At 35.2% G+C, this 15,073-nt stretch overlaps 1 protein-coding gene and 1 non-coding gene across 4 annotated transcripts in view; both read left to right on the plus strand.

Annotated features, from left to right (window-relative positions):
- The window catches only part of Nbea (neurobeachin), a 485,089-nt gene that overhangs the window by 164,164 nt on the left and 305,852 nt on the right, over positions 1 to 15,073 (plus strand). For all 3 annotated transcript variants that reach the window (XM_040754403.1, XM_040754404.1, XM_040754405.1), the window contains one exon: positions 7,319 to 7,757. In XM_040754403.1, the coding sequence (XP_040610337.1) occupies positions 7,319 to 7,757 (439 nt within the window). The remainder of the gene's footprint in view (positions 1 to 7,318; positions 7,758 to 15,073) is intronic.
- LOC121143377 lies at positions 14,510 to 14,641 on the plus strand. The gene has a single exon (XR_005880580.1). It is a non-coding gene; the product is annotated as a small nucleolar RNA SNORA69 (small nucleolar RNA).

A 15,073-nucleotide genomic window follows, 5' to 3' on the forward strand; every position in this document is an offset into this window, starting at 1 on the left:
TTTCATTGATGTTTTGTAGCTGAATAATATTCAATCATTTATATGCAAGTCATTGTTTCTACATAGTCCTCTGTTTATTTCACACCTTGAACATTGTGAAGAGCGTTGTATATCTCTTTGAACTACTGATTTCCTCTGCTTTGTACATAGGACCAGAACTGTAATTACTTTGCTGGTTCTATTTGTTATCTATTTTTGTTTAGAAGTCCTTTGATACTATTTTCTACAATGTCTAGACTAATTCACATGCCCAATAACAGTGTACAGTTCTTTTCTCTGTGTTTGTGATATCATGCTTCCTTGTTTTGATCATACCATTTCATCAGGAACAAGGTGATAGCTCATTGTGGTTTTAGTTGTTATTTGTAGTTGATTAGTGATGTGCATTTTTGTCATTTATAATAAATATGTCTTTTCAGATCCTATGACTTAGTTAGAAATTATTTGTTTTTATGATGTTATTGTTATAGAGATTTTTTAGTTGCTTGTATTTATTTTGAATTTTTCTTGTTCTGTGGGCTGTTAGTCGCTCTTAATTTTTAATTTTTTTCTTTTTGCTATTCAGAAGCTAGTTTCTAGTCACTCTGTCCCTTTTGTTGTTGTTGGTAGTTTTTCTTAAAAAAAACCTCCTGCCCTATAATCCTTTTTCATTTTCTTCTAGTAGTTTTAGTTTCAGGTTTTTAAACCTACAATCTATTTTGAATTGAGTTTTATAGGTTAAATAATGATTTAATTTATTCTTCTGCATATGGAAGAAATTCTTCCTCCATTCTCTTTTCTTGACTCTTTTTGTCAAAAATCTGTTGGCACCAGGTTGGTAATGGCACACACCTTTAATCCCTGCACTTGGGAAGCAGAGGCAAGCGGTTCCAGGACAGGCTCCAAAACTACAGAGAAACCCTGTCTTGAAAAAAAAAGAAAAAGAAAATCTGTTGGCTATAAATGTGTAAATTTATATTTGTGATATTAATACTAATCCATTAGTTCATTTCTATTTTCAATCAGTACCATTTTATTTTTGTTCCCATAGCTTTGAAGTATGTTCTAAAGTCATAGCATGGTATTACTATCTTTGTTCTTTTTCTTCAAGATGACACTGGATATTGGAAGTATTGTCTAGTTTCTTATAAACTATTCTTTTTCTATTTCTGATAAGAAACATTGGTATTTTGATGTGAATTATACTGGATTTATAAATTGGCTTGAATAGTATATAGACATTTTAGCATCTTTAATCTTCTAATATATGAATATTACATAGCTTTGTGTAGTCTTCAGATTTTTTGTATTTTATCTTTGTTCTTGTATAAATTCTTCATCACCTTTCATTAATGTATTCATTAGTTTACTATCAGAGCTAAATAAGATTGCTCTCATTACTTTTCCAAATAGAAATGATGCTGATTTCTGTATCTCATGTTGATTTTTCTATCCCGTTACTGCTGAATTCATTTATTGTTACTGGCAGGTTGGTGTGTGTGTGTGTGTGTGTGTGTGTGTATGTGTGTGTGTGTATGTGATCTTACAGATTTTTCTATGTAGAAAAACATGCCATCTGCAGAAATTAATTCATTTATTGTTACTGGCAGGTTGGTGTGTGTGTGTGTGTGTGTGTGTGTGAGATCTTATAGAGTTTTCTATGTAGAAAAACATGCATCTGCAGAAATTAATTTTCGTCTTTAGTTTGTATGCTTTTTTTTCTCGCTCATTTGCTCCAGCTCAGTCTGTTAGTGCTGTATCAAATCAAAGCTGTCTTTCTTTACAGATGCAATGTCTTGCATGTGAAAGTGAGTGCAAGAAATAGTTCTCCAGTAAATTAGTAATCTAGTGAAAAAATTAAGTAATATTTTGTAAAGGTGAGTATTGGTGTTATGGAAATATAATTAATAAGCCTGCCCAAACAAGAATCTTACTAGGTAACTTGTCCTATAAAATGACAAAGCTATATGTTAACATTATTAATAACGCTAGTAAGTTTAGACAAATGTAACAAATATTTTATAGATGTTTTTCTATAATTTATGATCAGGGTAAATAATTAAGACAGGAACAAATGAAATAATGAACTGTTATAAGAAAAGACAGTCATTAAAAGTCTTAAGTAGACTAATTCTGTATGTTAGTACACAATCATTCGATATATTTTTAATTATTAGTTTTCTAGTCAAATGAAAGAAGTATTCTTTGACAAAGGAATATGTAGTACAGCTTTAAGAAGAAAACTATTTCTTTTCTTTGTTTTGTGGTTTGTTTTGCGATAGCATCTTGGTCCATAGCTAGGAAACAATATTCTTTCTCATCTCTTTCATTATGCCCTATAAATTATATATGTGTTAAAGTTTAGTGATAACAGCGAAGCCGTGAATGTAATATGTTGGCCATTGTAGTTGGTGGCCTGGCCTGGGAAAGCAGGCTCTAAAATGGAATTGGACTAAAGTCTCATGTTGTAGCCAACTTTATTTGGGCCATCAGACAATTTATATTTTGAGGGTTAAAGAAAATCACACGAGTAAGCTGTCCAATCACATAGACAAGCCACACATGGCAAAAACACCCTTTTCCATAAAAGGCAAAGAAACAGCAGCAGCTGGAGTAAACTCACGCCTGTCTGCTACACCTGGGAGAGCACAGAAACACTTTCCAAGAACAGTTCTGTGTTTGGAAGAAACTGAGGTCACAAGACTCTTGTCTTGTTTTCTTGGAGTTTTCTTACAACCACTTAGAATTGTCTCAGGACTCCATTCTTGGACTGTGTTCCGACAATAAAGAAGACTTGAGTAAATACTTGTGTGATTAGAAACATTGTTCTCTTGGGTCTGTCTAATCCATGAACTAGGGGATCACATGTGACTGAGGACAACTATGAATGTGGCCCAGTACAAAATAATAACTGTACTTATAATATTATAGTGTGTGTGTGTGTGTGTGTGTGTGCGCACACGTGCATGTGCGAGTGTGTGTTTTCCTTGCAACTTATTTATATGGTTTTGGGGCTTAAACTTGGTAGATGACTTAAAGTCTCAATATCAAAAGGCTGGTGAAAACACTTGCCTTGCCATCAAGCCTGAGGACCTGAGTTTTATCTCTGGTGTCTACATGGTAGAAGGAGACAATTGATTCCCGAGTTGTTCTTTGATCTCCATACCCACATATAAGCAGTGTCATGTACATACACACATGCACACATGCACACACGCACACTGTCACACACTAAATATGTAAATATAGAAAATGTTTTCCATGTCTTTATGAACAGGCTGCAAGTTTTATTTTGTTTTATATTTGAAAAGTTAAAAATGTCTTAAATATCATATCTGAAGGACATTAGCAAAATTTTATGTAAATACAAATGCAAACTATTATCTATTTCTACGATTGTTAATAACTTTGCCTGGGAAATAGCTCATTCTAAATGGTTGACACATAGGCAGCCTCAGTTCAGTATCCAGAATCTAGGTTAAAAATAAATTGGGTGTGGTGCCAGGCTTGTAATCCCAGAGTTGGAAAGATAGAGGCAGGCAGGTCATAGAGCATACTATCCAGATAACTCAGCCAAATCAGTATGCTCCAGGCTAAAGAGACCGTGCCTCAAAAACACAGGCAGAAGTTCTGCTCCAGATGAATGACATCTGAGGTTGATCTCTGATTTCCACACATGCTCTCATATACATCCATGGGCATCCTTTACACATGGACCTACACAAACATGCACCACATACACACAAAAGGTTGTTATTTTCAATGAATAGAAACCTCTTACATATAAATTAAAAGAACACATAACTTCACGTGAAAAAAAGATGGACAGAAGCAAACATGACTAAAAAGGAAAAAACATAACAAATAAAGCAAATAATTATTACAATTACTAATAGGCAAGCAAAATTTACATAGAAAGACAGTTGTGACATCTCAAACTTCAGAATTTAGAAGAGTAATTATCAAAATGTATATGCTTTCTATAGCATAAAAAAAACTTCCTTAGTTGCTGTAGTAATTCCTCTTTAGTACTGTTTTTTCGAAACAAGGGTATATCTGTTATGGGATTCCCACCTGGGTCCCATCACTGTTTCAGAACCCCCAAATACCACACAGAAACGCTACTAGTTACAATGCTACTGGACAATGTCTAGGGCTTCTTATTGGCTAGCTCTGTCTTAAGTATTAACCCATAACTACTAATATGTATTTCTATAAAGTCTTATCTTATTGAGAACACCGCACTCATGCATGCGTCCTCTCCCCCCAGGATCACATGGCGACTTCCTATTCCATTTTCCAGAATCCTCCCCCTCTCCTAGTCCCGCCTATCTTGCTTCCCTGTTGGCCAACAGTGTTTTATTCATTAACCAATAAGAGAGACATATACACAGAAGGACTTCCCCCATAATAAGCCAACAGCTTAAATACAAAGATTTGGTACTCTTTATTTACTGTATAGCTATAAATATGATAAACTATATGAAATTTTTATAAATATAAATAAATATAATATATAGTAAATATATTTATATGATAAATATAAACAAATATAAATTTATATAATAAATTCACTTTTTCAGGTTATAAAGTCACTCATTTTGTCTCACTATCACAGTAAGCTTTGAAGATTAATAGCCCATCTTATAATGCGTCCTTATTTGTAGATATTCTAATATAATGGCATTATTTCTGCTACTTGGAATACTAATGCTGAAAATGTTATGCGTTTCTATTATGTAAAGTTGAAATCATGTTTATTTTTCAAGATAATTTTTAAATTGTTTAATTTTCTGTTTTCAGTTAGTCAAAGCATCTCTCTCCTCTCTTACAATTTCTGTTAACTTCATAATTAAATGAATTCTAATTTCCTTCATTATATCTATTTTGAATAAGTTGGTGATTTCCTACCTACTATGTTAATAAGGTCATGTTTATGTCATAGTATTCAGCATTCACAAGATTAACAACTGTTTAACCACAAACTAAAGAGCTGAGCCTGTTACTGGGAACTGTTACATGATTGCCTACTCTAATGTGTGGACACACTTGTGGCAGGTTTAATCTGCGTATATGACAGTATCTCTGCAACAGCATCTCCCTGTGTCTGCATATATGACAGTATCTCTGAAGCAGCATCTCTGTGTGTCTGCGTATATGACATTATCTCTGCAACAGCATCTACCTGTGTCTGTGTATATGACAGTATCTCTGCAACAGCATCTACCTGTGTCTGTGTATATGACAGTATCTCTGCAACAGCATCTCCCTGTGCGTTCAGTAGTGTCTTGAGCTGCAAGCTGATATCAGGGCAACCGTCTTCTGTGTGATTTCTGACTGATAAAACCTTTTAAAATACAGAAACAAACCTTGACAATGTTAAATGCTGTAAATACTTAACATAGAACCTCTTAATGACTTGGTTTTCAACTTCAAAATGATTTTAAGTTATACTGGTTGGCTGTGGCATGTGCCTTTAATCCCAGCACTCAGGAGGGAGAGGCATGTGAGTCTCTGAGTTCAACGTCATCCTGGTCGCCTAAACAGAAATCCTGTCTCAAAAAATAAAAGATTTTTATGTTAAAGATTGTTTTACACACACACACACACAGACACACACACACACACACAGAGAGAGAGAGAGAGAGAGAGAGAGAGAGAGAGAGAGACAGAGAGACAGAGAGAGAGAGAGAGAACAAGTACATTTTCCAATAATATTTAGAATTATTCTGTGGAAGATTTCATCATATAAACTTTTGTCATTGTAATTAGACCTTTTAAATAACTGCTTATATCCCCACACTTTGTGTGTGTATGTATGTGTGTGCTCATATATGTATGTCTTTGTCTGTGTCTGCATGCTCACTCCTACATTGTAGTTGTTGAGTTCAGAGCACAGCTTGCAATCTCTTGTCATATGAGTTCCAGGAATCAAATCAAGTTATCAGACTCGGTGTAACATGTGCATAATTCCTGTTTATGAAGATAAATATATGTCTGATTCTGTTTTTACAAGTGGAAATCAATTTTTATCCACTAACATTAGGAAAGAGTTTCCAAAATCATTGATAATAAACGTACATTTAGACTAAGTTTTTTTATCACACTGTGGTACAATCAAAGAATGTATCTTTTTAAAGTAATCACTTAACATTTCTTTTTTTTTTCTTTTTCTTTTGTTTTGGTTTTAGAGATAGGTTTCTCTGTGGCTTTGGAGACTGTCCTGGAACTTCTTGAACTCAGAGAGATCTGCCTGCCTCTGCCTCCTGAGTGCTGGGATTAAAGGCATACGCCACCAACATATTTTACATTAAAAAATTCACAATTATACGTGTGTAAATTTACAATAATGTCTTTAGCTAATTTAAATATTTTGGGCATTTCTTTATTTAAATGCCAAAAAGGTCAATCAAAATGACTTTGTTTTAAGAACAATAATAATTTTTTTTTATTTCCTTGTAGATCTTTTTTTATTTTATTTTATTTTCCAGTTTAAATTTAGATAAGAATCAAGGTTGCTTCACAAGTCAGTTCCAGGTCCCTCTCCCATTCCCTCCCTTCCTCCCGTGCCCTCCCTCCCCCCCGTTATCCCCTCATTTCTCCAGGGAGGGTGATGCCCTCCATGGGGGTGTCCATAGTGTGTCATTTCATATAGGGCAGGGCCTAGACCCTTTCCCAAGAGTTCAGGGTGAGAGTGCGCCTCACATTGTTCTATTGGAGTCCAAAGTCCGTGTGTATACTTGGGATGGGTACTGATCTGCTGCCCAAGGCTCAATAGATTCCCTAGGCCTCCTCACTGACACCCAGATTCAGGGGGTCTTGATCAGTCCCATGCTGGCTTCCCAGGCTAATGCCTGGGATTCAAGACTTAACCTTTGTCTGGTCAGCTGTTTCTGGGGGTTAAACCAGCCCAGTCTTAATCCCTTTGATCATCAGTCCTCCCTCTCTGTTACTGGCTTTCTTGAGTTCAGCTCAGTACTTAACCAAGGGAGTCTGCCTCTTCTTCGATCAGTCACTAATAATTTTTATGGAAATAACAGGATTCTTGTATGTTGTTTGAGAGCTAGCAATGAATGGATAATGGGAAGGTGATGTGACATTTTTGATTTTAGAAATTGGTTGAGTTATGCTCTTAAAGACGTGTTTTAGAGTGTCAGTCAGTTTTTTTTCCTTAAGAAATGGGATTGTTGTGATGTGTGCTGAACAAAATAGCCGGTGTATAGAGATGTTGTATATAAGCTGAGTTGTGCTTTGCGTTCTCAGATATACCCATGGAACTTTCATCTGCTTCTTACCTGCACATGAAATCTTTTGATTTGGCCAATTTCTTTCATTACAGAAACACCTGCTACATTTCCAGACACTGTAAAGGAGAAGGAAACAGCAAACCCTGGTGAAGATATTCAGCTAGAAAGTTCTGTTCCTCACACAGATTCCGGAATGGGAGAGGAGCAAGTGGCTAGCATCCTGGGAGGGGCAGAGCTAGAGGCTGCTGCAGGTCCCGATGCCATGAGTGAGCTTCTGTCTACTTTGTCATCTGAAGTAAAGAAATCACATGAGAGCTTAACTGAACATCCCAGCGAAATGCTAAAACCTGCACCATCCATATCTAGCATTAGTCAAACCAAAGGCATTAATGTAAAGGAGATACTGAAAAGTCTTGTGGCTGCTCCAGTTGAGATTGCTGAATGCGGCCCTGAGCCTATTCCATACCCAGATCCTGCACTGAAGAGAGAAGCGCAAGCCATTCTTCCTATGCAGTTTCATTCCTTTGACAGGTATGCTCCGAATCCTTATCCACAGTGCTCTATCTGTAGAAGCAATATTAAGCTCTGCTAGCTTACAAAAACAGGGAGGGTCTCAGTAACTTGTCATTTATGAATGCCATTTTTTGACTACAAAGACTGTCCACTGTTAGTCCACAGGATTGAGACTGCCATAAGATACCATGTGGTAAGCAGCACATTGCTTAGAATCTGCCACTGAAGAATTATCACACATTGGAGAATTTGCTTTTTTTTTTCTTTTACCATTCTCTATGAAATGGATAAGCTAACTCCCAAATGTCTATTCTGACTCTCAAATTCTATTATCTTATAAAATATTGTAATAGTTATAGAAGATTAAATAACTTAAAGTAGCCTCATAAATTTTAATTTTTAAGTTGATCTTTATTGAAAACTACAAAAAGGTTTCTGATTGTTTTGTAATAATTCTGCCATCAATACAAAAGGTTTGCGATTGTTTCTGTAATAATTCTGCCATCAGTACAAAAGGTTTATTTTGCCAGATATTTGAAAATAAATGTTCTTGAAAGGTATTTTCTGAGTTTAAACTACTTAGACCCTGGCCCATATATCTACATTTAAATACAAAATCATTCAAAGAATTCAGAAGCAACTGATTCTTTTCTAACCCCTTACAAATACAATTAAATAGAATAAAAAAAGACAATAGATATAAAGAATCATTACATTTAATATATCTCATAATTTAAATCAAGTATAGCATTAGAAAAATATTGCAGCTGTTCACTAATTACCAACAAGAATGTTTGAGCACTGGTTTTTACTTTATACTGCATACTTTATGTTAATATGTTGATATGAAAACTAAAGAGGATGTTGGTTTACTGTATGGATTAAATGTTTGTTATTGATGTTTAGAACATATCTCATACCAAATAATTGTGTACGAGAGGGGTGATTGATAAGCAAGTGCTTTCAGATTTAGTGATAAATATTTAGTTTAGGAATCAGTGTATCTTAAGCTAAAAAAGTCAAGATCAATATATAGGCAAAACAGAATAATAAATATTACTAATTTATTACTGAGTAGTTAGATAATGTAATTTTCATCAATAATCATCATATAAAGATACTTCATGTTAACAATTTCTAAGAAGTGGCAAATTGTAAGACTGAACATGCTTTTCTGGAAAGTGTTTATGAAATAGTTGTTAACTCTGTGTTCTCATGTTTATTCATGCAGTGATTGTCCCTTGTCTTTCACATTGCATCTCTATTTCACACGTCCAGTTTATGTTTACATGATGTGAGTGTTTGCCTGTGAGTTTGTACCAACCTATGTCTTCTATATGCACTTAAGACTATCAGTGTCTATATACTAAATACCACAAATTAATAAGGTAATTGAAATTGTCCAATTTATTTTTAAATTATATCTTTAAATTTTATCAAAATACAAGTGAATAAATGTAGATAATTACTGAGGTTTGCAGAAGAGGATTCAGTATAATTAAGTAAATTTTCTTTTGTTGATTTGGATTTTTATTCTTTTTTTGTTAAAAATTACAGCTGTTGTCTGAATGGTCACTATTCTTAGCTGCACAGCATTTAAACTTTTCAGGATATTTTTTTGAAACAATAGGGCTTTCCATTTGTTCCTGGTAACATTTGTGCAAAGTAGAGTAGAATTGGAATCATTATTCCGTATTGTGTAGGTGGAATGAAATAGAAAGCACAAAGCATATTTTTTGTATGTTTTTATTCTTTTTAGGAAGAGTCTCCAGTGTAGATAATATATGCAGTAGCTCAAGTACTAGCAAATGTAAATGCTGAGGTGATATTGATGAAAGGAGGGATTGAGGTCTCTTGGGGCACTGATGACGGATTGAACAGAAGCGGCCTGGCCTGCACGTAACTCAAGTCTGTCGTCTTCACTGCTCAAAGCCATAATGGAAGGTGGCAGTCTGAAATGAGTTGCCACGGCGAGGAGTATTATTTTTGAAATGCTTTCACACAAATCACTAGGCCCTGCATACAACTTAGTTTCATGCTTTAATGTCATCAGGAGGCACAAATTGGTGTGTCTAATTGTTTGCCACCTGCCAGCAAAATGAGCTGCCAGGCAGCCAGAAGGGTTTGATTGTCTGTCAGCCATTCAATAGATGGAGAGTGACAACATCAAAAATTTAACTTCAAACTCTGGAGCTTTGAGCAGTGTTTCAGAGACATCATACCCACAAGAACTCCTGGACTGCTGAATTTTCAATTATATTTCCAGTATATTGCTGGCATTTACCTTATCTGTCTTAAGGTAATTATGAGGTCTATAAACATATTACTGAAACACTGAAGTCTGAAAATCCAAGTTATGACACCTCTTTTAACAACAGATTGAATTCCTTGAAAAACGGGATCCAAGGTGACAGCCTTTAGATTGAAAGTCCAGAAAGCTCCCAGTGTCGAACAGATTTACCACAAGGCTTACTCGATGCATAAAGTATTTTACCTTTACTTTTAGTTGAAATAGCTGTAAGCTCAGCTGCTGAAATCAAACTAACACTATGTAATTGTACTGGAAATCATTGTGTGATGTTTTTTGTTAACCAATTGCTTGTTGGTCTGTCATAGTCACTGCAGCAATGCATTTCTTGTACCTAATCTAGACTATAAAATGACTTGCTTAAAGAAAACTGAAGAGACCAGAGTTCTGGTCACCCATCTACACTCTGCACTCGTCTTCCACTTAAAGAGTTTGGGTGTTTTAAAGTTTATAAAATTTCAATATACAAATAGCAACATCTAATTCTAGAAATTCTTAGGTCTAATGAAACAAACTTATTTTAGAATTTCATATTTCTTCAAATTGTATGTGGCGTTCTTTATATAGGTGTTTGACATGTGTGCAGATTATAAAATGTGTCTTTGGGGGCTGGAGAGATGGCTCACCTATTAAGAGCACTGGCTGCACTTCCAGGGGACCTGGATTCAATTCCCAACACCCACATGGCAGCTCATAACTGTCTGTAACTCCATTCCAGGGAACCTGACACCTTTATAGCAAAGCACATAAAATAAAGTTAAATAAATTATTAAAAAAATAAGACATGTCTTTGATTACAATGAATTACCAAAAGGTGTATGTATACATATAAAAATATTAGGAATTCCCCCCCAAAACAGTGCAGTAAGCACAATGTGTGTAGAGATTGCACTGGGTTTTTAATTATTGTGTGAAAACATTTATGACTTTGTTTCTAACAGCAAAGTTCAGTGTTGTCATCTGGAAAGCGACACAGCAAGTTGCAGAATTGTCCACCGACCCTGCCTCTCTTGGTGGAGTTACCAGTAGACCATGGTTTGTTAATAATGCTAGTCAAGCTGTCATTAACTGCACCACTGTTAGCTTTTCTCCAAATCTGCAGTAAAGCTTTGCCCTCCCCCCACATCCCCAATTTTAGCTAAAATAAAACTGTGTATCCACATGCTTATCTTGGGAAGACAATAACTAAAAAAATCCGTGGCTTTTGTATATTTTTCTTGTTATTCTTCTTTTAGAAATTGTTGCAAATTTAGGATGTTATAGAAAGCTTGCAGTTGTATTGCTTCCCTAACTAAGAGAGGCCAGTGTGGTTAATATTATATACTTACATGTCATCTGTTTTTGTTTTTGGAAACTTTTTTGTGTTCAAATTACCAGGTTTGATGTATTCAGGGAAACAAGTAAAACATTTTTTCTCACTTTTTAAATATTTTGCCCCAGAGCATTTTCTTTTCTCAAAAAAGAGCATCCCTAAAATAAGATAATGTGGTTAAAACAAATAATGCTAAATAAACAATTTACTTAGATTTCCTGTTTTAAACAAAGTGTAAGCTTAGTTTAGGTATAGTCTGCCTTCATTAAATTGTTAACATTTGCTTTAGTGCAAAAAATAGAAATAGAGGATATAATAAATGTTCATAAGCAGATTTTATTTCTTTAGCAATAGAAGTAAGATTGTTTTTAAAAAGTATAATTATTTATGCTGGTGTTAGGTTTCCACTTTCTGTTTGTGGAGGAATCTATTTTTATTATAATACTTAAAAGAAAGAAGTAAATACATTGAAAATTAATTATAAACCTCCCAGCTTACATAAGTCAAATAGTCCATTGCAATTTGTGAATTTATCCTACCTGGAGTGGACTGGCTGTGATGGAGTTTTGACTATGTAGCTATAACCTGTATTCCCTTTGTTTTTCCTGGCATCTACAGAGACAGTTTAAGTGAATTAAATAATGGATCTCTTTTTAGTAGGTAAATTAATGAAATAGTTATTTTAAACATTTACTGGTATTCTCAAATATTTTAGCAAGTAGAGAAGCATAATAGATGAAGCACTAGATCGATAACCCTATGATGTCTCATGAGATTCAGTAAACAGCTACAATTCCTAAAATATTTAGCATATTATTTTCTTCTTAGTTTCTGTTTTTTTACATAAATCTCTTTGGACAAAGAATGATAGTCTAGGAATGAATAAACCTGGTTATTAGTAGTTGTCCTCCATGTAATCTATTTTTGCTCTGTTTTTGTGTGACCTCCACTACAATTAGATCTTTGCATATTTATGCCAGAGATATATTTCTGTTTTGTTAACATTTTTCTTGGACAGTTTCTGATTACTGTCACCACCTATCCTCCTTTATGTCCCTCACATCCCTATTAACTAGTCCCTTCCCCAGATTCATGACTTTTAATTTTGTTTTGTGACCCATTTGCTTTAGCTACATTATCTGTGAAATTATTAGAACTATCTTCTGGATCCTCGTGGGGTCACCATTGTGTACACAAGTAAAGACTGTGTTGTCCCTGCTCCTTGCCTGTGAGAAATAATTCAGTAGTGAAGAATAGGTCTCTGACCCCATCCTCCGCCTGTGTCTACTGTTCATGGGCCCATTTTTATCAGAACCAGTGCACTTGTCACAGTTGCCAAGAGTTTGTGAGTGCAGCACTCCTGCTCTATTGAGCACATCTTGCCTGGCTGCTCCATCTCATGGAGTGTTCTCAGGCTGAAAAGACCATTGAGATACCTTTGCTCACCCAGCAGTTTGGATAGCACCTACCAGTATTAGAGGAAGATTCCAGCTCAGTTCCATCTTTGTATCCATCATTCAGTCAATACATGTGATGTATTCTGTGATAGGGTCTTACCTAGTTCTTATGAGCAACCAAGAGGAATGGCAAGAGCCTGTATTATTTTAAGCAATTCTTTGAAGCTTGAGTACACAAATGAGAAAACATGGCATGTGTTTTTTTGAGTTTCAGTTACTTCATTTATTTTCTAGTTCCATCCATTTACCTGTGAATTTCATTTCTTTTTAGCTAAATAAAGTTCCATTTTGTATATGGACTATATTTTCATTATCAACCCCTTTATAGACATATAGATTAATTCCATTTTCCTACCTTTTGTGAAGAGTGACCGTGAGCACTGATGATTAAATATCTTTGTAGGAGAACATGACCAGGAATCGAATAGCTGGGACATATGGCAGTTCTATTTGTAGGTTTTTGAGACATCTTCACTCTGATGTCCATAGTCAGTATTCCTATGACAGTGAATAAGGGTTACTTTACCCTCAGATGCTCACCAGCATTTGTTGTCATTTGATTTCTTGATAATAGTCATTTTGACTAGGGTGATGATGTGTGGTTGGCAAAAATTTTCTCCTTTTTATTCATTTAACAAATGACCTCAGTAGAGTCTTTAAACTTCCCTCTGAGTCTTTACATACCAGGTCTCCGTCGTCTGCATTGCTCTCAATATTCTTTTCTTCCATGATCTTACAGAATTTGCCATTGAGCTCTCAACACTCAGTAACTTTTCTAGCCGAAGTTCCATGTCCTTCCACAATCCTCCCCAAAACAACATTGTTAGATATGTCACAGTAATACCTTGCAATCCTGGTACCAGCTTCTGTCTTTGTCCATGTTCTATTGCTGTGAAGATATATCATGATCATAGCAACTCCTATCTGCCAACGGCATGGTCAGGCCTGTCACAACAATACCCCATTCCTGGTACCAACTTGCCGTAGGGATTCTTTGCTTCAATGAAAAACCATGACCAAAATGCATGTTATGGAGGAGAGGGTTTATTAAGCTTATGTTTTCACATCACAGCTAATCATCAAAAGAAATCAGGCCAGAAACTAAAATAGGGCAGGAACTTGGAGGCAGGAGCTGATGCAGAGGCCATGGAGGGGAGCCGTGTACTGGCTTGCTCAGCCTGCTTTCTTATAGAGCCCAGGACCACATGCCCAAGTGTGGGCCCCACTCATAATGGGCCAGGTCCACCTACATCACTCACTAATTAAGAAACTGCCCCACAGGCTTTATATCCAGGTCTTAGGGAGGCATTTTCTTAGTTGAGGCTCCCTCCACCCTGACAACTCCAACTTGTATCAAGTTGACACAGAAGTAGCCAGAACCATTTTTCCACTGCCTTTTCATTTGATTGACTGTTTCCTTTGCTTTAGTTTCATAAGGTCTTGTTTATAGATCTGTTTCACACTATTAGTTCTACCAATCCATGAGCAATTCTGTCTTCTAATGACTTCCTCAATTTCTTCAAGTTTTAAGTTTTCATTGTAGAATGTCTTCATCTTCTGCTTAGTCTTACTCTGGGGTGCTTTTTTTAAGCTGTTATGAAATGGAAATCTTTTCCTGATTTGTTTTCTCTGCGTGTTTGTTATTGGTATACAGAGTGAACATTGATTTCTTAATGTTATTCATTCAGAGTACAAAGCAGGTTACAAGTACAGTTCTTCATTTTGTGGAAGTATTTTGTCACTGCACTGCTGAAGGAGAAGCCATATTGATAGCTTCTGATTTTACCTTTATGAATGTAAAAATGACAGCTTGACAACGACAGCGCATAACAATAAGCATATAATAATAAATGGGCATGTTAATAATGAAATATACAGATATTAAATGACATTGTACACTGAGGATTTTCATGCTGTCAGTCACTACTTTTCATGCTTTCCATTTGAACTTAAAGCATCTTGTGAATCTTTTGAAAAATCAATTATAGTTGAGCAGTGCTTGACAGATATTTATGAAATGAAGTTTGAAGTGCCATAAATTTTGAGAAATATGCCTTTATAACAAGGAAATACAAGTACTGATTATATTTTAAAATTCATATTTTAAAATTGAGCAATATCCACATGTTTATCATTTGAGTTTAAGACAGCGTGATGTTCAGAAGATTTTTTTAATGAAATTCCTTTAAAATAATTGAATAAAGATGAGAAAATAATGATTTCTACGTTATAAAGTTAAGGCATGAAAGTTAAGTGG

Source organism: Mesocricetus auratus, unplaced genomic scaffold (genome assembly GCF_017639785.1).
Source record: "Mesocricetus auratus isolate SY011 unplaced genomic scaffold, BCM_Maur_2.0 Super-Scaffold_100011, whole genome shotgun sequence".
In the NCBI taxonomy this organism is placed as follows: domain Eukaryota; kingdom Metazoa; phylum Chordata; class Mammalia; order Rodentia; family Cricetidae; genus Mesocricetus; species Mesocricetus auratus.